This window comes from Chionomys nivalis, chromosome 18 (assembly GCF_950005125.1).
Source record: "Chionomys nivalis chromosome 18, mChiNiv1.1, whole genome shotgun sequence".
Classification (NCBI taxonomy): domain Eukaryota; kingdom Metazoa; phylum Chordata; class Mammalia; order Rodentia; family Cricetidae; genus Chionomys; species Chionomys nivalis.
Window position 1 is genome coordinate 29,048,125 of NC_080103.1, and position 22,564 is coordinate 29,070,688.

At 43.7% G+C, this 22,564-nt stretch overlaps 1 protein-coding gene across 1 annotated transcript in view; it reads left to right on the forward strand.

Moving 5' to 3' along the window:
* Positions 1–22,564, forward strand: part of Frrs1 (ferric chelate reductase 1) — a 37,491-nt gene that overhangs the window by 12,677 nt on the left and 2,250 nt on the right. Inside the window, exons 3-12 of the mRNA XM_057793643.1 lie at positions 280–416; positions 1,992–2,086; positions 3,370–3,517; positions 6,238–6,420; positions 11,889–11,987; positions 13,602–13,749; positions 17,199–17,312; positions 18,523–18,638; positions 20,827–20,913; positions 22,459–22,556. Of these exons, the coding sequence (XP_057649626.1) occupies positions 280–416; positions 1,992–2,086; positions 3,370–3,517; positions 6,238–6,420; positions 11,889–11,987; positions 13,602–13,749; positions 17,199–17,312; positions 18,523–18,638; positions 20,827–20,913; positions 22,459–22,556 (1,225 nt within the window). The remainder of the gene's footprint in view (positions 1–279; positions 417–1,991; positions 2,087–3,369; positions 3,518–6,237; positions 6,421–11,888; positions 11,988–13,601; positions 13,750–17,198; positions 17,313–18,522; positions 18,639–20,826; positions 20,914–22,458; positions 22,557–22,564) is intronic.

Here is a 22,564-nt window from a genome sequence, read left to right on the forward strand (position 1 = left end):
ACATAGTTCCATGGTGGAGTGTTTGCCTAGCGTGTGCAAGGTCCTACCTGTAATGCTGCAGAATAAACAACCCACCTACCCAAAACAAAATAAATCAGCCTCCCAAAACGTGGCGTGCATGCTCCAGGGAGCATGATTTAGATGTTCTTCTATCGGGTGATTTCTGTCCTGTGTGTTTTGCAGAGATACATCAGATTCTAACTAAACAACTTCTAAACGCTTTTTCCTGGACTATTACTAAATCTTTTACCCTAACCTGTCTTTTTATCTGTTGCCCAGTTACCTTATCAGGGCCAAAATTTAAAGGCTTTCTCTTGGAAGCTCGTGATGCCGAGGATCTGAGTGGCCCTCCTGTTGGCTCCTTCACACTGATTGACAGTGAAGTGTCACAGCTTCTGACTTGTGAAGATGTCCAGGTTTGTGTGGGGTTTGAAGTTCATTTCTATTGGTTCCTCTGGGCTGCTTTTAACTTGAGGGTGGTGACTAGGTCAATGGCGGCATCACCATGTGTAGCAGGCATTCAAACAGATTTACAGGCATCAGACCAGGCCACTGGTTTACTTAGCAGCAGCATCTAGGAATGGGAGGGTAATAGCTAATAGCTTGAAGAGTTTATAATTGGTGATGTTTACATTACAATGGCAAATATTGACTTAAAATGTAAGACAATTACAAGCCTTTTACTCCAGCTCTTGGGAGACTGGGGCAGGCGGATCTATGAGTTTGAGGCCTGCCTGATCTACAGAGCTAGTTCCCAGACAGCCAGGGTTACACAGGGAAACCTTGTCTCAAACAAGTGAACAAACAAAATATTAAAGGCAATTGTGTGTGTGTGTGTGTAGGAGGAGGAACAGTAGGGGGCATGCCGTCATATGTGTATGGAGGGCAGAAGAGAACTTGGAGTCAGGTTTTTCTCCATCTTTACATGTGTTCTGCCAATCGAACTCAAGGGTCAGACTTGTGCCATTGGACACCAAGTGCCTTTATCAGCTGAGCTGTCTTACTGCCTTTTAAAGGATTTCAGTAATGAAGAGACAGTTTTAGGATGGGATAGGGATGTACGGTTTGACATTCATTCATTCATTCATTCACCCAATAGACATTATGTCTGGAGCTCTCCTGAGTGCCAGAGATATGGCAACAAACAAAACTTGCTCCTTTTCCTTGAAAAACTCAAACTCTTTTTTGTTTGTTTGTTTGTTTGTTTTTGAGACAGGGTTTCTCTATGTTGCTTTGGAGCCTGTCCTGGAACTAGTTCTTGTAGACCAGGCTGGCCTTGAACTCACAGAGATCCGCAGGCCTCTGCTGGGATTAAAGGCTTGCACCACCACTGCATGGCGAAAAACTCAGACTCTTATACAGAGGAGGGAGCCTATGGACACAGGGTAGCTGGCACAATGGCATGGCATGTGCACTTAGGACAGACTCATATGTAGAATAGAGTGAAAACTTAGGTCGGCGTGCATACAGAGTCCGTGGGAATTGTAGCAGGGGAAGCCATAATAGGAGCAGGTGAATTCTAAGTCAGACTTTGAAGAATGTGTAGGCGTTTGCCAGGTGAAAGAAAATGGAAACAGGACTGTTCAAAAGTAAGAATTGCTAAAATAGGATACATGTTTGAAGGTGTGAATTTTTTTGGGGGGGATATTTTGTATTTTATTCATATCTATTAATGAAAGGAATATAAATTTAAAGTGTAAAATAAGACAAAGAACAATCTTCAAATAATATTAACACACCCAATATTCATGTCTTCCTTCCGTATTTAAGTTTCTGATGACTCTAATTTCTAACAGCTGATAAATATGACTGATAACACATTGTCAACCAGTGGGTATGAGTTTACTGAGGTCCTGGTCTTGCTCTCTATAGAATAGTCTTCCTCCAAATGCTTCGATCATACAGCAATCATTTATTTTGCCAGTGAGTGCATCCTGACCATGCCGAGTTGTCCGGTGATGGGATGGTTGTTCTTTCCTGTTTTATTTCAGGGTTTAGCTGTGAGTCATACGTCTTCATCCAAGAAGACCGAAATCAAAGTCTACTGGAATGCTCCACGCAGTGCCCCAAATCACGTACGATTTCTGTGAGTACGAGAGCACACGTCTCTGAAACCATTGCTGTTAAGCCTGAAACCGTGATGTGTACTGCTTTGCCCTGGACCATTCACTCGTGTAGGAGAGCTTTAGCAGTTACAGCTTACAGACAAAAGAGTTATCTTGCTTCTTTCCTTTGTTGTTACTTGAGACAGCATCTTGCTATCCAGCATTGACTGTTAGGAACTCCCTGTGTAGAAGAGGCTGGCCTTGAACTTGTAGCAGTCCTCCTGCTCCTGCTTCCGACTCCCGAATGGACCTGGCTCTTTTTTTTCACCCCCTTTCCTCCAAAGCAAACTTTTAGCACATAGCGTAGGACTTTGCACTGTACTTTTTTTTTTTTTTTTTTATAAGCCTCCTCCTCCTGCTTTATCCTCCCACGTGCTTGGTTTACAGGCATGCGCCGCCAAGTCTGGCAGGACTTGGTACTTGAGGGGCATTTACTAGACATCACTAGACATTGTCGAGCAAGCGAAGTGTTACACTGCTTTAGGACTCCTAAGAGCCGTCAATTAGTACTTGAGTATGTGTGTACAGAGTAATACTTTCTGTTTTAGTATGAGAGTCTAGATAAGACAAGCCCAAAAGTAGGGTGGCTTCCTTGGTGGCACTATAGCTTATCAGAAAGTAAATCTCTGCATGCCTCTTGGAATCATGGAATCAGAATTACAATAGCGTCCTTTTCCTATTCATCTGCGCAAAGCGGAATGGAATATCATGAGCCGTGTCATGATTCCTGAGTGGTGTTCCAGACATATGCCTATCTTATAGGAGGGAATCTCCTCTGGGCGTGTTTCTTTTCTGCTTAGCTTTGTCCGCAGACCCCTGGCACACTGGAGAACTGCTTTGCCTCCGTGTGTCAGCTGCTGAGGTGGACCTCAGTGAGCGCTTAGGTTTCGGTAACCCCTATGGAGCTTTGGTCGGAGATCACGTCTTACACATGCCCTTTGGAGGGGTGTGACTAGTGTGCACTGTGGGTTGACCACGAGTGTGCTCTCAGCAGGGAGCAGAAACCTATGTGGTTGAGTCGTGCCGTCCAGCATGCATGGCTGTTAATAGAAGAACAGACAGTGGATAGGAAAAGAGGGAGTGAGGGAGAGAAAGCGACAAAGCTCATCTAGTAGCGGGTGGAGGACAGTCATAAGAGATTGGCCTCACATGTGGGTGTTCATTGTCCCCTTCCCTTGCACATTTTTTTCACCTAAAGTTTTGATTTGCATCTGATGGGCCACTGCTAGGGTTTTGCCTAATCCCACTGGTACTTTTATTTCAGGGCCACGGTTGTTGAGAAATATAAAATCTACTGGGTGAAGATTCCCAGTCACGTCCTTTCGCAACCAAATGCTCCTCCCTTTACGACGCCTACAGCGACAGCACAACCTTTGACAGCGTCACCTTCTGTCTCCCACTTAACCAAGTCGGTGAGTAGCCTCTCCATTGCCTTCACCAAATGCAGTCTAGAGTGGCTATCTGGGCAGCTGGTCCTGTGGGCGGCATTAGCTGTCCTGTGCTGTAGGAGGGAGTTTTGGGGTACCCTGTAAAGTCTGAAGGAAGTCTTCAGGGCAACATTCTGATTTATAGGTTTGAGTAAAGGACATAAAAGAGTCTCCATTCAGATATAGTTGCAAAACTCACAGGTAATTTTGCAAATGGGGAGTGTGTGTTCCCTTTGGAAATGAAGCCAAGAAAGCCTCCCGCCCCCTTCTCTTCTCTTCTCTTCTCTTCTCTTCTCTTCTCTTCTCTTTCTTTTCTCCAGTCTTCCTTTCTGCGGAATATCAAGCATAGAGGGGAAGTTTCAGTTACATGTAGACACGATTTGGAGGGGAGCCTTGAAGTGGTGTATAATACAGATTTTATCCTATTCAGATTAGAGTGTTGGGGAACTCATGGGCTATGGTGGCACCTGCCCAGAATCCCAGCAGTCAGGAGGCAGAAGCAGGAGGATCACTGCACATTCGAGACCAGGCTGGGTTATGGGGTAAATTCTAGGTCCGTCTGAACCAGATAATAAGACTGTTTCAGCTTCCTTCCCCTCAGCAAACAAACAGATGAAGCAAACAGCGTAGGAAGTTTGAGGCTAGCCTGAGTTACAGGAGCTTCTGCTCTCTATGTCCCCACCTCCCGCACCCAAACAGAACCTTAAAGTTCAGTGTGCCGAGTCCCAGGAAAAAGAATCGCTTGCAAATCCTGTTAGCTACAATTCCACTTAGGCTGTCTGATTCAAAAGAGTGACGGTGGATAAAGAGATTTGGGAAGGGTAAGGCACACTAGAAACCCCAGGAAGGTGTGCTATGTATTAGACTGCGTGTTGCAGAAGTGCATACGTAGGATGAAAAGGTGTCAGGGCGTTGCCATAATGGAAAGCACATGCTCGTGCCTAAATGGTGACTTAGCTGTCTTCAGTGGGTCTTCAGAGGAAATTATTCCTGTTTCAGCTTCACTTAAGGATGAGAAAGAGTCACGTGCTGCTCTTTATGGCCAAGAAAAGGCATCAAACTAACGAATACATGCCTTGCCCTGTGCCTTGTGCCACACAGATAGGAGGTAAACTCTAGGTCAGGGCTTCTCATGCTGTGACCCTTTAATACAGGTCCTCATGTTGTGGTGACCCCCCCCCCCACTGTAAAATCATTTGTGTTGTTACTTCATAACTGTAGTTTTGCTACCATAAATATCTGTGTTTTCCAGTGGTCTTTGGGGTTGTGACCCACATGTTGAGAAACGGTCACCCCCCTTTCTTTTTATCTGTATATATCTCTGCTTTCACCAAATAAGGGACTGGAGAGGTGGCTCAGCAGTCAAGAGCACTAGTTGCTCTTCTAGAGGACCCAAGTTTAGTTCCAAATCCCACAACATGCTGCTCACAGCTGCCTGTAAGTCCAGCTGCAGAGGCTCTGGTGCCCTCTTCTGGCCTCCTTGGACCCTAAGCATACATTCACACAGACATATACATACAAATAAAACTAGAAATGACTAAATAAACCATTTAGTTTACATAACAGTTGTCTTCTTCAGCACCCTTCTCTTCCACGGGTTTAAAGACCTCCGTGGGTGCTGTTTTTGATCACATTATAATGCATGGTGCATTTTTGTTTGACTGTAAATTATTGAAGAGGTTATTATCTGTATCAGCTCCCATTTCACTCTTAATACTCACTGAAAAACTGCTTTAAGTGAGTGAATGATTTGTACATCACCTTTGGAATAGAAAATATTGCCCTTCATGCTGTCGATAAAAGAGATCTATTCTTTGAGATTTTACCATGCTTCTGTGCCAAGGTGATAATCTTTAATTATAGGGAGATTCATTCAGAGCCCTGGCACTTTTAGGGTTAAAAGAGACCTCTTTTTTGGATTGCCAAAAGTAAAGAGACTCTTAGACAGTAGGATCTTGGACAAGTGGAATAGATCAAAGCGGAGCTCATAGACCAAAGTCATGTTTTCAAGGTCCTCTGTCTTCTGTCTTTACCCTACTATGGAGTATTTAATATACCTAGTAAGCCTATGGTGGTGGTGGGGGTGTGGTTGGGGTTCCTTAGGTGCCACACTGGGACTCTCTGGGTTCAGTGAGTGTAGAACGTTAGCTGTGCCTCTCGACACGATAGAGTTTCTCCGATGGTTGTTTAGAGTGCTTTAGATCTTCAAGTGTGACATCTCCTGTATCACTGAAGTGCAAATTTTGAGTGTGAATTTTAAAAGCTCTTTCCAAGACCTATACATAAAGACTCATTAATGGTTGACTTGCCTGCTTTTTCCCATCTCTTGAAAACTAGAGGGTACCTGTTAGGCAAGATTGTCAGTGTGGTCTTATTCCTAGGAAACTTCTCAAAATTTACAGGGAACCTTGCTCCTCCTAGTCTTGGATGATGCGAAGTCTTTTTTATATTAAATGAACAGAAGCACTCTTGTACCACCTCAGACTGACTAGTATAGTTTTCCAAATGGTAATTAAAATTAACCACAGTTAAAGATCCCCAGCTGAGAAAGCTCTCATTGTTTCTGATTTGTCGTGTGTCCTCTGCTTTCTGTTTGGAAGGCGTTCTTGTTGCAGCCCATACCTGAAGGTAATGGCTGTCCAGTCCTTGGCCGTGAACGGCTTGTTTCATAATTAAGACCTTTCTCTCCTTGTCATTTTTCCTAGTTCAGTGCTTCCGAGTGTGGGAGCAAGAAGTTCTGTGTTCGGAGTCCTTTGAACTGTGACCCAGAGACCGAGCCTGCCTGCTTCTTCTTGTCCTTCACCAGAGATGACCAGTCGGTGATGGTCGAAATGAGTGGTCCCAGTGAAGGCTACCTGTCATTTGCCTTGTCCCGTGACCAGTGGATGGTTTGTATCTATTGCTTGCCTGTGGGATGACGGCAGGAGGTTAGCATCAACAGCAGATTAGCTGCGCCTTCCAGCTCTAAGGGTAGAATGGGAAAGGAAAGCACTAAGGACCGATCTGAATCTCAGTGGCTGGTTCCTGATTTTAACAGGTGGGCAGTGATTTCTTAGAGCGGGTCAGCAGGGAAGACCATTTGCCATCTTATGTCCTTGTCTCTTGGTGCAAAAGCAGGAACCACAGGCAAGAGAAATGTCTGCATAAAATGCCGTGTTTGTAATGCCCTTCAGACTATTGTTCACACAGGCGCCGAAACTAAAGCTGGTGCCTTTCCTGTTGGTGCCCCTGTCCTACCGCCATCAGCCAGTTTCCCACCTATGCATGCCACGTATGTGCAGGCGTTCTGACTGCTCCTTTGCCTGATGTGTGCAAGGCAACCTCTTTTTCCTGATTCTTTCTCTTCCTGGGAGGGGACTGCTGGCTGGATTTAGGGATTCTGTAGGTGGCAGGCAGCCTTGTGCTGCTGGGGAAAAGCAGAATGCGACAGAAGGGTCCAGTTCCACCAGGGAGAAGAAAGAGAACCCTTGGCAAACGTAAATCCTCTTTGTAGAGGCTTGGCAGTGAGCAGAGTGGATTGGATGCCCACCAGTGTGACTTCCTCGTTAGGGAAGGCAAATTCTTTGGAGACTTTTCTTCATGTCAGGGTTTAAACTTGACATCTATTCCCCCACCTTTTTAGGGGACCATAAATCAAAATAACCAAACAAAATCAAGCAAAGCAGAACTCTGACATGGCCGTGAAAGACGAGCCAAGATTTATTCCGAAATGCATGCCACCCAAGTTGTTGGCATAGGCATAGGAGGATCAGGAGTTCGAGGTCATGGCAGATTTGAGGCCAACAGCCTGGGGTTGTGAAGTCCCCATCTCAAAACACATAGCACCATAGTGACAAAGCAACACGTTACCTCATGCACTTTCAAAAGGAAGAAAGCGTCAACCTTTTCTCTGCAGAGTTACTTTTCTGGGAAGCCTTATACATCTTGATGCTGTGATTGTGCAAAATATTCCCCCTGCTTTCTCTCTGTAATTACCGTCAGACCTGCAGCTTATTCTTTTGGGGGTTCTCAGTACTAGCGAAATGAGTCAAATTTGGTGCCTGAGGTTGAGATCAGAGTCAAATGTGACTCTAAAGCAATAAGGCAAGGCTTGTTGTGCGAACTGGATGGAATTGGCTGTGAGGCAAATGTGGAAGAGGGGTCCAGATAGGATTAGAAGACCTTGCTGTCTAAACGCATAATTTCCTTAAGGTGGATCTCTGGGGCACTGCATTCATTTACATATGTCAGTTATGTATTATTAGATGTGACATATTATATCATATTTATTTGTCATTGAAAAATAAAAAACAACTTGTTTCTGTAACTGTAGAGCTCAAATTCACGCTGTAATGTAATAGCACCATTTCCTGCTATTGGCCACAGTGAATGAGAAAGAGGGGAGGATTTCATTGTTGAGTGTGATGGCGGATGTCCTACAGGTAGGTTGTTAGCTCTTGTAAATTGTAGGCAAGGTGGCACAAAAGCGTTTATCTCTAATTTGAGATATTTTAATCTCACTTAGAAATCTTACCTATTTCTCTTATAGTGCTCATCAAAAGTGTTTATAAAAAGACTTAATTATGCAGGTGCAGTTGGTTTACAGAGAGAGCCTGCTTAATGATTAAAATCAGTTATACACCTGGTTGCCTAAATTGGTGGAAATGGATCATCTTCAGGATATACTTTAAAAGTGGTTATTTCTATTTAAGGTTGTTATTTTCAAAACTTTACTGTATTTTTATGAACTTCTTTTTGAGACAGGGTCTCACTATGTAGCCTTGGCTAGCTTGGAACTCTGTAGACCAGACTAGCCTCAAAACTCCTATAGATCTGCCTGCCTCTGCCTCTTAAGTACTGAGATTAAAGGCACGTTCCACCACATTCAGGGTCCTGTTATTTTTGACTATATAATAAGTTGAGATACTGAAGATGCTTGATATTTTAAATGCTGATTGGATAACAACCTAAATTCTACCTAAAAAAGGAACTCATAAATTGATAGCAATTGCTTTCATTACAAAAATTGAAAAGTATAATTTTCCAAATTTTTGCTAATAGTGACTTACTTATTTTTGCATTTTGGCCTTCTCTGTCTGTGATTTTTTTTAAGATATAAAGTCTAATAAGCAAACATATTACTAGCTTCTATCCCCATTTCCCTCTTAAGTAGAAAACAGAGTCAATTTCTCAAACTATACACTCATAACACGGCTGTTTCTGTGATCCTCTGAAGTGTGGGGATATCTTATCACACATCGAGCAAGTGGTTGATTTTGCAGCAGGCATTCAACCTTGAGATAGAGTCAGGTCCCTTAGGTTGAGCACTCAGTCCCCTGGACTGCCCAACCTCCTGCTGTTTGACCTGTGATTTTGGCTCTAGGGATGACAAACCAAGTGCGTGCATGTGTACACGCGTAGCGTGCATGCAGAAGTCAGGGGACAACTTTGTGGAGCCATCTTCCTCCCTCTACCTTTCTGTGGGCTCTGGGAATTGAACCCAGGTCACCAGGCTTGCTCTACCAGCGTCTTTACCTTCCGAGTCATCTTTCAGCTCCTAGACTAATGGATTCTTCTAGCCCATTGCATGGTAGGTTATTGATGGAGTCTCTTTAGCTGCCTTCTGGCCCCTCTTGGCTTCTCAATCCATTTTTAGCATGTCTCAGTTTGCCCTGGTGTCACAAGATGCTTTCCGCTCATACTTCATCATTCCTCAAAATAGCCCGTTGCTTCTGAGCAGGAATAATTCAGAGAAGTTAATATTTGAATGCTCATATGTTACCGGATGCTCATCTGTCTGTGGATTGATTTTGAGGGGCGTATTCAGGATAGGCAAGTACTTGGTACTACTGAGCTACCCACATCTGCTCTCCCATGTACTTTTTACAAACACTTTTTTAAAATACTTTCTTACTTGGAGTATGTGTCGCTTTGCAGGTACAAATGTGGGAGTATAGGACGGTGTGTGTGTCCTCCTTCCGACATGTGGGTCCTGGGGACCAAACTTAGGTCGTCAGGATTGGCAGTGAGTGCCTTTACCTACTGAGCTGTCTCACCAACTTTCCCATGGCCTCCAACATTGTGCTTTAATTCTCTTCACTGCATTGTCACCATCTCCGATGTGACTTGTACCTCTACCTGGCCTTGCTGTGTTGCTCCTGAACCCCTCCTTAGTCTTCCTGTCTCCATAGTCTCCCCTCTAAATTTCCTATATTGTGTGCTTCCTTGCTTCAGACACGGATTCCTGTAACTTTGGTGTTTATAAACAGTGGCATCTTCTCTTACCCTTCATTTAGGAGGTGAAGATCGAGTTATCTGTTCCCATTCTCTCCTGTGCTGTCTTCTCTGATATTCAGGATGCCTCTCTGTTCTTGTTGGTACTGTAGCTCTAATCAGGTTGCTGCTAAGTCAGCTGCTTTGACTGTATTGTTGTTATTATTTTTTTGTATGTGCACTGATTTGCAGGTGCATTTGGAGGTCTGAGGTTGAAGACAGGAATCTCTCTCAATTTCTCTCCACCTCATGTTTTAAGACAAGGTCTCTCACTAGATCTGATGTTCTCACTGTTTCTTGTAGACTGGGTTCCTCCTGTCTTATCTCCCACAGCACCTGGATTACAGGTGTACATTGGCATGCCTGGCTTTTTACGTGGGTACTTTTGTTGTTGTTGTTGCTGTTACTGTGTTGGCTTTAGGGACCAAATTCAGGTCATTAAGCTTGGCATTGGGCACGTTTACCCACTAAGCCATTTCATTGCTTCTCGCCCATCTCTTTAAACAAATTATTTATTTTTGTTTTTATATAATTATATCATTTCCATTCTCCCCTTTCCTCCCCCCCTCCAAACTTTCCTATGTAACTCCCCATCTCCTGTTCTCTTTCAAGTTCATGGCCTCTTTATTTGTTGTTATATATTCTAGTTCCATCTGGTACATCTGCAACAGAACTCCTGCCCCTAAGGCTCAGAGATCAGTGTAGAAGAGGGGATGGGAAGGCTTTAAGAGCCAGAGGAACAGGGAGTTCGTTGTGAGACTTTGTCTCTTAGAAATGTTAGAAGCTATACCCGCAAAGTCTCACTTGCATGGTTGCCTAAATATAACCTGAACAAGGACAGCACTAATAGACACGCTACCATGGATGGGGAGAGCTCAGTCAGTAGCCCGCAGTTACAGGCAACTATAAAATTCTGATAGTGAGAGAAATAGTCTTCCCCAGAGTAGAGCAAACCAATTGGTTGTCTAATATCAAATGGTCATCCCTGAAAAAATGTGTATATATATATATAGACTGAGCACATTGTGTGTATACACACACACACGTAATAACAAGAAAGAATACAAAAGAAGTTAGTAACTAAAAAGCCTTGTTAGCTTACTGGCATATGGGCAGTTATTTCAGACCGACATAATTCATTTGTTCCATTGCTTCAGAGTCCTTTGAAGTGGCAGCCTGTCTCCTCAGATCCAATCTAAAGAGTCAGAACATGACTTTCAGAGTTCAGGACTATTGGAGACTAAAGGATAGGGAAGCATTGTACTGGTGAAAAGTTTCTCCATCAACTCTGGTATTTTTTTCTCAGTCATGCCACATCCAGTGAAAATGGACAATATACAGCAGTGTTTGTTATCTTAGCAAAATATACATAACCGGATGCTGCATATTCTCAGTCATGCATGTAGGACATGTGTATTTCTCTGTAAGTCAGTGCTCACAGGTAAGTGAAAGGAAGGTCGCAGAACTTATTTTCTCTCCTGAGAAGGCGGAAATGGACAGATGCGAGCGTTTGAATCCGCACCCATGGAAGCACTAAGTGGTACCCATTTGTGGGTGCAGGACTATGAGAGCATGCTTCGTGTCTTTTCAAAAAACAATTCGGGGCCTTTCACATGCTAGGAGGATGCTCTGCTGTTGAGCTGTGTATTACCTCCAACATGTCTCTTTTGATCTATTACTTTAGAATTTTAGTGCCCTTTTATTAATTAACATTTGAGACAGGGTCTCACTGTGTAGTTCCTGCCTGGCCTGGAACTTGCTATGTAAATTGGGCTGGCTTAGATCTCAGAGATCTGTCTCTCCAGGGCTGGGATTAAAAGTTTGTGCCCCCACCCCCAGCTATTTATTTATTTTTGAGACAGGGCCTTACTGTGTAGCCGTGCCAGCAGGCCTCAAGCTCACAGAGATCTGCTTGCCTCTGTCTCCTGAGTGCTGGGCATAAAGGTGTGTACCACCAAATGTAGATAAAACATTCTTTAAGCTCACAAATAAACAACTGGTTCTCTAGACTTCATAGATCATTTACCACTGAGTCAATTATATTTTAAAAGTATCAAGTCCTGTTTGATTAGGGGCTTCTTGAAATAATGCCCTTGTTTTTCAGGGTGACGACGATGCTTACTTGTGTATCCGCGAAGATCAGACAGTGTATATACAGCCTTCCTATTTGACAGGGCGAAGTTATCCTGTGATGGAATCCAGGGTGAGTGTGAACATGCTGGGAACACACTTAGTTGGTCCTCCTTCCTGCTATGTGGCTGCCACTGATGGGACTGTGTGTGTGGCCAGCCCCGCAGTTAACCTCACCCAGGCAAGGGCCCGGCAGCGGCATTCTTCTCTGAATTATCTCCAAGAAACATTCCATACTTTAAGAAGTACAAGGCGAAGTTCTCTGTCAGGAAACAATCAATTATTGCTTACGTCACTTAAATTCTTTTCATTACATCTTATGGAAAAGTATTTTATGGCTTATTGACATGATCAGCCCCTTCCCAAAAGCTTATAGGACAGGTTTATAAGATGAGACTTGAGGGAAGGGTGCCCCGTGGTTCAGTTCAGTCCCCAGAACTGCAGAAGCTGGGCTTGGAGGCATATGCCAGTGATGCTGTCACTCAGTGGGTGGAGCTACAGGGTCAAATGTCATGATCAGCACCCTACCCTCACCCCATGGTATTCCATGCCTTTATTCTCAGCACTCAGGGAGGCAGGTGGATCTCTGTGAGTTTGAGGCCAGCCTGGTCTACAGAGTGAGGTTCAGGACAGACAGAGCTGTTACACAGAGAAACCCTGTCTTGAAAAACCAAACTAGAAATACAAAAAAAAAAAAAAAAAAAAACAAAGAAGGAAAAAGAAAAGAAAAGGTTCGAGATAGGGCCTAGGGGTGGCTCAACCATTATGAGCACTCGCTGTTCTTGTAGAGGATCCCGGTTATGATCCCAGCACCCATGTGGTGGTTCACAACTTTCTGTAGCTCTAGTTCCTGGGAATCCAATGTCCTCTTCTGACATCTGTGGGCACCAGGCATTCGCATACCTATATGCAGGTTAAACACGCATACACATAGAGGAACATAAGTAAATCCTAAAGGGAGTGGATAGTTTTAAGTTCACTATTGGTTACGTAGAGAGTTCAAGGGTAGCCTGGACTACACCCTCTCCCCAAAACAGTCAATCAAACAAACAGCCAAACTTCTGTTAGTTACAGAGGTGGTTCTTGGCTAGTGGGAAGGAAGAACCCATGTAAGCCCCGGTGCCCAGATGGTTGCCTTGCTTGCCTCTTGCTGGCACCTGTGCCAATGTGGAGTATAATTATTGTTTTCTAGGACAGTTGACAAGTGAATGTGCTAGGAAGGTGCAGTGGCCCTTCCTTAATGTCACAGTGAATGAAGGGTGGCTGGGCAGTGGCTTTCTTCCATGATACCAGTGCTGCCGTGCCTAGCTTTCTTGTGAGGTCAACTTCCTCAGAAGCCTGGAACTCTTGCCTGAACGCCTGCTCCCTGCTGGCTTGCAGGGCATTCTTCAGCATTTCTGTTGGTGTGCTGGGTTAGCACATCCGCTAGATTTTCTAGCCTGGGTGGAAGAACTGGGGAGATCCAGCTCAGAGTGAAAAATAACGTTTGCCAAGTGACATAAAGATAAACTGGAATAATTAAAAAAAAAATCTTGGTGTTCTTTGATAGGGAAAACTAAGGAAGGACACTGAAGATAAAACATGCTCCTCCAACCTCAGAGAAAGGAAATGCAGCAGGCCAGGGTTTGGAGCATGTCTTGCTTTTAGCAAATCTTAGGAAAGTGTTGAGAAGCTCTTCTGTTTGTAGGGGACCCTCGAGGATATGGCCTGGAGGCTGGTGGACGGCGTCATACAGTGTTCATTCAGAAGAAACATCACCCTTCCTGGGGTTAAGAACAGATTTGTGTTAAACGAAAGCTACTACATCTTCCTAGCAGAAGGAGCCGCTCATGAAGGTAAGCACTTGGGTTAAATCTATCTTTGCACGTCGTTTTTCTCTCTCCCTTTCCCCTCTCCTTTGCAGATACCACTACAGTTGCTCATTTAAAGGTGTGGAAGGGGTTCTCCTTGAATTTTAAGTTAAGTTTCTGGCTGTGTTTCATAGAGAGAATGTTAGTCAAGTTACACGGCAGCATGGCTTATGATTTCTATGGCCCCTGCTTTGTACAATAGATTTGAATCAGAACTGTAAGCGCCTTGTAAGATGTATGTCTTTGGGCTTTGCTCCACTTTCCTAGGAACAGTGCCTTTTGGATTGTTGTAAGATATACCAGCTCTGGTGGGACAGTCTGTCTGATCTGGATCTGGTCTCCTTGGACACGAGCTTCTCCAGGGGGTGCAGTAAGAGCCCAGACAGCCATTCAGACTAGAAGGGATTGCGTCTGGTTGCTCTGCTGCAGTCATTTCTTGTCATGCATCTTCCTAAGTAAAATGGGTACCCTGTGGTCCCGGTGTACTTTAGGAATCTGAATGGTTGGTTGTTTTGTTTTGAGACAGAGTCTCGCTGTATAGCCCTGAGTGGCCTCCATGAAACTTTCTGTAGATCAGTCTAGCCTTGAACTCATAGAGATCCACCCATTTCTGTCTGGGATTAAAAGCATGCACCACTACATACAGCCTCATCTTCATTTTCGTAAACAGTGTCTTCAGTAACAGCAGCTTTGCCATCTTATTTATTTCTAACATTGTTTGTGACTTCTGTGGTTTGAGTTACCAAACACTTAATTGAGTCTATTGATATTTCCTTAATTGAGTCTATTGATACTTCCCTCCTGATTTTCTAGACTGCCGATTTAGTTTGGCTCTCTGTTGCTCTGATCAAAAGCACCCACAGGGGACGAAAGGTTCTGTTTGACAGGTTACTGTCCATCTTCACAAGGAGCCAAGGTGGGAGCTTGAGGCAGGAACTGAGGCAAAGATTGTGGAGGAATACTGGTTCCTCTGCCTTGCTCAGCTTCTTATATATCCCAGACTGCCAGCCTAGGGATGGCACTGCCCATAGTTGTCTTGGCCTTGCCACATCAACCATCAAGCAAGAAAATGACTCATAGACGTGTCCAAAGACCAATCGGATGGTGGCAGTTCCTCAGCTTGTAGCAAGTTGATAAAAACTAACCAGTGTGGTTACATCTTGTTGTTTTAACTAAACCACAAATTAAACGATCACTTCAATACTTGATCTTTACTTTTATTGCATCCAAGTGTTTTGAGGTGTTTTCAGTGTTAGCATCTCTAAAAAGGCCTGTGGTTTTAGTTTTGATTTCCTGTTTAAACCAATAGCTTACACAATAGTTTCGGTGCTGGAGAGATGGCTTACCATCCGAGAGCAGTCCTGCTCTTCCAGAGGACCTGGGTTCAATTCCCAGCACCCACATGGCAGCTCACAACTGTCAATAACTCCAGTTCCAGGGGATCTGACACTCTCACATCGATGTACATAGGAAAAAAAATAAATTATTTAAAAAATAGTGCTGTAAGTATCTAGCTGGATCATCTTTCCTCTTTTTATTTCATTTTGTTATACAGATAGTATAACCTATATCCTTCACAGATTTTTAAAAATTTAGTTATTTCAATTATTATTATTTTTATAGTGTGTATGCAGGTATACCCATGGTGATCTTGTGGCAGTCAGGGGACAACTTTGCTGAGTCAGTTCTCTCCTCCAGGTCGCCAGGTTTGCACTGCCAAGTTCTTTTACCCTCCGCGACAGCTCACAAGCCCCATTCTTTTGAAATTTCTGTGACCTAGAATGTTGCCTGATATCTAGCATTTGTTTTCAATAAAAATGTATAGATTATTAAGTTTCTTAACTATTTTTGTACTTGAATAGTTTTCTAAAAATATGTTTGCATATTCTGTAATTTATTTTGTTCTAGTGATGGATGTTTAGTTTACGTTTTCTTTTTAAGTAACATAAAAATGTTGTTATGAATATTCTTGTGCCTATATTTTTGGTTCAAAACTATTATGCAGAAGAGGAGAAAGAAAGATCCTAAGAGTCAGAGGAGGTGGATGACGTCAAGGAAGCATCCTCCTCTAGACACAACAGGGCCGATGTGCGTATGAACTCACAGAGCCTGTGACAGCATGTACAGGGCTTGCCCGTCTTCAAACCAGACAAAACCCCAGCAAAGAGAAGGGGAATGGACATGGAGTTCTGTTTCTAACCAAAAAACTATTTGCAATTGATACCTGCTGGAGAAGGGAAGATAGATTTTCTCTAATACAATGTTACTGGGCACATTAACCAGATGCTAGGGTTTAAAAAGTTATTTTACCTGTGTAGTAGGGGACATACATATACAAATATATGCACACATTTGGAATAATTCCTTGTTTTCCTGTTTTGATTTTATGGGCAACAAATAGTAATAAAAGACACAAATAAGGCCATCCATGGTGGTGCATGCCTTTAATCCCAGCACTAAGGAGGTAATGGCGGGGCAGGGGCAGGTGGATCTCTATGAGTCAAGGCTAGCCTTGTCTACACAGTGAGACCCTCTCCCAAAAACAAACCAAACCAAACCCCCAAGAGTGAAAGAAAGGAAAAAAAGGGAAAAGATAATAATGCTTTTTTTTTTCATTTTAAAAATAGTTTTCTGCCGGGTGGTGGTGGCACACGCCTTTAATCCCAGCACTCAGGAAGCGGAGGCAGGTGGATCTCTGGGAGTTTGAGGCCAGCCTGGTCTACAAGAGCTAGTTCCAGGACGGGCATCAAAGCTACAGAGAAACCCTGTCTCGAAAAACAAACAAGCAAAAAAATAGTTTTCTATTTCTTTTCTGTAATTTCACGTGTATGGGTGTTTTTCTTGCATGTGTACCTGGAATCTTTAGAGGTTAGAAGAGTGTGTCAGGTTCCCAGGTCCTCTGCAAGGGCAAGTGCCCTTAAACACTGAGCCAACTCTCCAGCTCTTCCCTCTGTTTGTTTGTTGCTCTTATTTGAGGCTCTGATCTGTTCCCCAGACCCAGTCCGAACTGACCATCTGGCAAATTCTATTTCATCAGAATGCTTTTCTTTGTTGTCTGCTCGTTGTCTTCCTAGGCCCAGTGTCTGTTAGCATGTCTGAGGACTTCAGAATGCAGGCGTGGTTAGAGGGTTGTAGCTTTAAAATATACCTGTCACTGTGGGAGAATTACATTGGGTGTTTTCAATGACGTCATCAGCCGCTATTTTGACATCGTTTGATCTGTTAACTGTACACACGCTGGTTCTTCTCACTTTAACTCTTCCGTTCCCAGCCCTCATTTGGATTCATCTCCTGGTTAGCTAAATTACTTCCTTGATTTTCAGGAAAGCCACATGTTCTTGAAAATATATCTTTATGTTGCTTTTACCTGTGAATGTCAACTCTTCCTATCTGATTGTTTTTCATTACATTTCTGTTCTGTGTCCACCTCTCAGGCCGAATTTTTAGGCACCCTCAGCAACCTTTGATAACGTATGAAAAGTACGATGTGACAGGCACTCCAAAGAACGTAGGAGGATCCCGCTCTTCACCCCTTTTAAAGGCGCATGGTGAGTGAACAGAGCAGCGTTGTGTACAGGCGTTGGCTGGATCAGGAACGTGGGGAGGGGCCAGGAGTCACTTAGCAAATTGGCATGATTCTTTTATCTTTAAACATTAACATTTTCAGGCAGATTGTCTCTCTGAATGTTTGTCAATTTTTATTAAAATTAAGAAGAAGATCTAATTCAGTGGTTTGAACCCCGACCCATTAAAATCAACAGTGGAAAAATTTTAAATTCATCCAGGTTAAGTATTACTGGATTAATTAAGTTAATGCTTTTGAATCCTTGATTTTTGTCTTTTTTAATTAAAATAAATGCTAATTAGAAAGCGGTGTGTGGTTTTGGTTTTTTTTTTTTGGTTTTTCGAGACAGGGTTTCTCTGTGGCTTTGGAGGTTTTGGTTGTTTAGTAGCCCTCTTGTGTTAGTATTTCAGCACAGGAAATACGCGGCGCAGTGCTTAGATATTTGGATAAGTGGGAGAGTAGTGGCTTGGACAAAACGCTCTCCTGTGCTTTGGGTCTACCAACGAAAGTTGATTCTACTTGCCGAGTGCAGCGGCTCATGATGAAAAGAGAGGCTTCAAAAGCAGGGAAGCCGTGCAAACTGTACCATTCCAACACGTTAGCCTCTTGGGGTTTTCTTGCTGTAGTCCCTTGACATTCTCCAGAGTTCTTCACGACTGTCACCGCAGCTCACCTTGAAAGCCACTTTCCCACCTTCAGCTGGATTCTGCTCCTGCTGCACCTCCAGTTGGGCAGGAATTAGATCCTGAAGTCACATGTCCTTCCCTTCATTTGCTGTTTAGAGTAAGACTCTTGGAGAAGAAAGCTGCAGGCAGGACTGTTAGAAAGAAGGTTAAGAACACAGTTGCCCTGGTCAAGCTATTTGAGTGCTCTGTGCCTTTGTTTCCCTATCAGCCAGCTGGGGACCATATAAATACTCATGAACAGTGGCAAAGACCATTTGACTAATACGCGTAAAACACTTGGCGTACCTCATACCTGCTAGGGTATGCTCTTGTGGACTGTTAGCATCAGCAGTGGAGGTATAATAAGAACTATGATAAATTGTGTGCTTTTTTTTTTTTATGGGAAGAAGGATTATTTTTCTATCTCTTGAATGTAGTTTGCTGGTCGTTTATATTTTCTGAGCACTTTGACTAGTGGTGCAGCAGCTTACTCTGTGATATGAGCCACTGTACCTTTCCCTCCCATAGGTGCCTTAATGTCTGTGGCGTGGATGACCACAGTTAGCATAGGAGTACTGGTTGCCCGGTTCTTCAGATCTGTGTGGTCCAAAGCCTTCTTTTTTGGTGAAGCAGCTTGGTTTCAGGTTAGTAATGTAAAAGGCTTAAAACCATTTCCATGTTATTCAAACATTGTGTGTGTGTGTGTGTGTGTGTGTGGTCAGAGGACTACTTTTGGGAGTCAGTTTTCTTCCACCGTATGGGTGCTGGGATCGCTCAGGTCATCAGGCTACACAGCAAGTCCATTTACTTGCTAAGTCATCTCGCTGGCCCACGTTTTTTTTTTTTCTCAATTACAGCTATTGTAGGTCTTAGATCCATTCCCCTCCCCGTAGTTTCCTAAGCAACTAAGAACCAATGCAAGATTCTTTACAGAGTCTTGTTTCTTGATGAGTGAGCTGGATTGGAGAACACGTCAGGGTCAAATGATCCTTCCTTACCCATAGGTTTGTAGTGGGAGAAGCTGAGAGGGATTAGCTCACTGTACTAAGTGAGTTTGAGTCAAGGAGGTCTGGAAAGCAGAGGAAGGAAATGCTGGTGCTCGCTGCGTGTCTCTCCTCTGCTTGGTGAGCCCCTGAGAGCTGGAATCTCCCTATTTAGTAGTCAAGAGCATCTGATGATGTGTGGGATAAGAAACGGGAAGTGCTCTTTTCCATGCTGAGCTGTCCTGTGGTTAGGGAGCTGGGGTCCTACAGAACATGGCGGCGAGGGTCAACAAGCAGGAAGGCTGGCCAGCCTTATCTTCATGAGCAGGAGACTGTGGGTATTCGCACATGTACTGAGCCATCAGTCAGTGTGTGGCATGACATCGCACACACCTGAGTCTAAGAAGAAGGGAGGAGTCCTGACCTCCTCAGAGCACACCCTTCACTTCTCCTGGCCATAGAAACAGCTCTTGAGTTTCCTCTTATTTTAACCCCATTTCTCTTCTTAGTTGACAGGGTTGCTTATTTTATTTATTCTCTTTAAGAATACTTTCTAAAAATTATTGTATTATTACTTTTTGTGTGTGTGGGTGTTTTGCGTGCATGTAAGTCTGTATCTCATGCATGCCTGGTGCCTGAAGAGGCCAGGGTGTCTGGGTCCCTTGGAACTGGAGTTATAGATAGTTGTGAGCCACTGTGTGGGTGCTGGGAATTGAACCTGGGTCCTCTGCAAGAGCATCCGGTGCTCTTAACCACTAAGCCACCTCTCCAGTCCTTATTGATTCGATTTTTTTGCTATGTGCCCATTCTGTTCGTCCCTGCCTGTGAGCTCTCATGCGTACGTTCTTTCTCCTCCAATCTGCTCTGTAGGTTTTCCAGTTAGAAGACCATGCTCTTTATCAGTCCAAGTCCTCTACTGCCTTTACTCTTTGAAATGTATGCATGTGTGTATGTATGTATGCATGTATGCATGTGTGTGTGTATGTGTGTGTGAGGGCATGTATGCATTTATGTGGTCACTCATGATGTGACATGGGGGTGTGTGTGCCTTAGTGAGCATGTGTCGAGGTCAGAGGACAGTTTTGTGGCATTGATTCTCTCTTTACAAAGCAGTGGGCTTTGTGTGTGAGATCTCCATTCCCGTTGTGGGGAGACAGCCTACCAGGAACTGAATTCACGTCATCAGGCTTGTTCACCAAGTGCCTTTACCCACTGAGTCAACTTGTCCATCCTTCCGTTGTTCCTAAACATACGCTGTTGATATGTGGATATGTTAGTGACAGTCATACATTGACAGAAACTTATAGGGTCTACCTGTCATACTCTGTATCATGTAGGGTAACCTTGTCCTGGACTAATTCTGGCTTACACCAGCTATCCAATACATAACAATGCCCATTTTTATTCTTAATATTTTCTTAATTTTCCACAAAGAATTATATGTTCCATATAATGTTCATTTATTGTCTCTGATTGTACTATAAGCCCTGCAGGATGCAGTGTTTTGGGTTTTCTTGCTGTCCCTCTGCACATGGCATAGCCCTCTGCATGGTGACAGAGCTTAATACATGCCTGTGGAAGGAAATGAAGGCCTTGGCAAGTAAGCGTGCTTTGTGTGTGGTATCCGTTTCTGCTGTAGGGAGCAGGCGAAGCTTTAGTGAGCCCCTTTGAGTGAGGAGATGGCAGCGTAGAGTTTTCTTTAGCTTAATGGTCTATGACATTTTATTTTGACTGTTTTGATGTAAGCGGGATGTATGGCTTCAGTGAATCTCCCATGAGTGCCCTGCTGTGATACCAGATGTCTTTTATGAAGTGAGCCGTCTTCTCACCCTGCCATCTCCCCTTGCAGGTGCACCGGATGCTCATGCTTGCCACATCTGTGCTCACCTGCGTTGCTTTTGTTCTGCCTTTTGTGTACAGAGGAGGCTGGAGTCGGGTAAGGATGCCTTCAGCAGCAGGTTTCCCTATAAATCTGTTTTGATGTCAAGGCAGATTGCTGCTTTATTCTCAGAGGTGGATAATGAGACATTTCTGTGTGCATCCTATTTTCCTGTTTTTGAGTTGTCTGATGACTTCACCTGGTTGGGGATTGGGACAGAAGGGAGACTGTGAATATAGATTGCTTGGTACTGATGTATTTTTAGGCTGTATTACATCTCATGCATTCCTTTAGTGAGTGTGTATTCCTTCTAGAATGTTGAAAAATTGAAGTATGATGTCTAAAATTTATTATTTATTTATGCATTAATTTTTGAGTTAGGGCTTCTTCCTCCGTCCCTCCGTCCCTCTGTCCCTCCCTTCCTCCCTCCCTCTCTCCCTCCCTCCCTCTCTCCCTCCCTCCCTTTCTCTCTCTCCCTTTCTTTCTTTCTTTCTTTCTTTCTTTCTTTCTTTCTTTCTTTCTTTCTTTCTTTCTTTCTTTCTTTCTTTCTTTCTTTCTTTCTTTCTTTCTTTCTTTCTGAGATAGGGTTTCTCTGGCTGTCTTGCAACTATTCTGTAGACCAGGTTTGCTTTGCACTGAGAGATCCGCCTGCATCTGCCTCCTGAGTGCTGGAATTAAAGGCATGAGCTACCACAGCCGAGCTATTTTTGTTATTTTAATGATGTGTATGTGAATTTGTGAGGATCTGGGTAACTCCAGCACCAGAGGCAAGTATACTGGTTGTGAGCTGCCTGATGTGGGTGCTGGGAACTGAAGTTGGGTCCTCTGGAAGAGCAGTAAGCACTCCTAACTGCTGAGCCATCTTTCCAGCCCAAGTGTGATGTCTAAGAAACAGAATCAATTTAAGTGACTTTCTCTTACAATTATCATTAAGTCAACAGAGAATTGCATCTCTACAGTATGATCAGTCTTGCTATATATATCAAAAATTTAAAAATTAATTAAGATATAATAATTATATCACGTCCCCCTTTCCTTTTCTTTCTTTCCTTTAACCGTTCCCATGTCTCCTCCCTCCAACTCCTCACATTTCCCCCTCCCTCCTCAAATTGGTGGCCTCTTTTTCTATGATTATCAGTTTCTTTCTTTCTCTTTCTCTCTCTCTCTCTCTCTCTCTCTCTCTCTCTCTCTCTCTCTCTCTCTCTCCACAAACATGAGTATGTAGCTATAACCCGCTGTGACCATTTATTGTTGCTGCGTATATATGACCTCAGGGTTGACCCTTTGTATTGATTACCAATTAGGGGCCTCAACCCTGGGTGAGACTAATTCTCCCTCTCTCAGCTGTCATGAGTTGCCTGTGGCTCTTTGTCTAGGGGTGGGACTTTGTGACAGTTCCCTCTTCTGTGCTAGCATGCTTATCATGTGGTGATGTTCAAACCTTAGGCTAAGGGTATTTCTGTGTCGTTTCTAGGACACATGACCTCCCAGCAGACTTCCTGGTACTCTGGCTCTTGCAGTCATTCCATGCACAATGTATATGGTTTTTAAACTCGGTTTAAACTGACAGGAAAGACTGACTATTAACGATGCCCTTTTCAGCGTGCAGCGTACCACCCATACCTCGGCTGTACTGTGATGACTTTGGCTGTCCTTCAGCCTCTGCTAGCAACCTTCAGACCACCTTTACATGACCCAAGGTACAGAC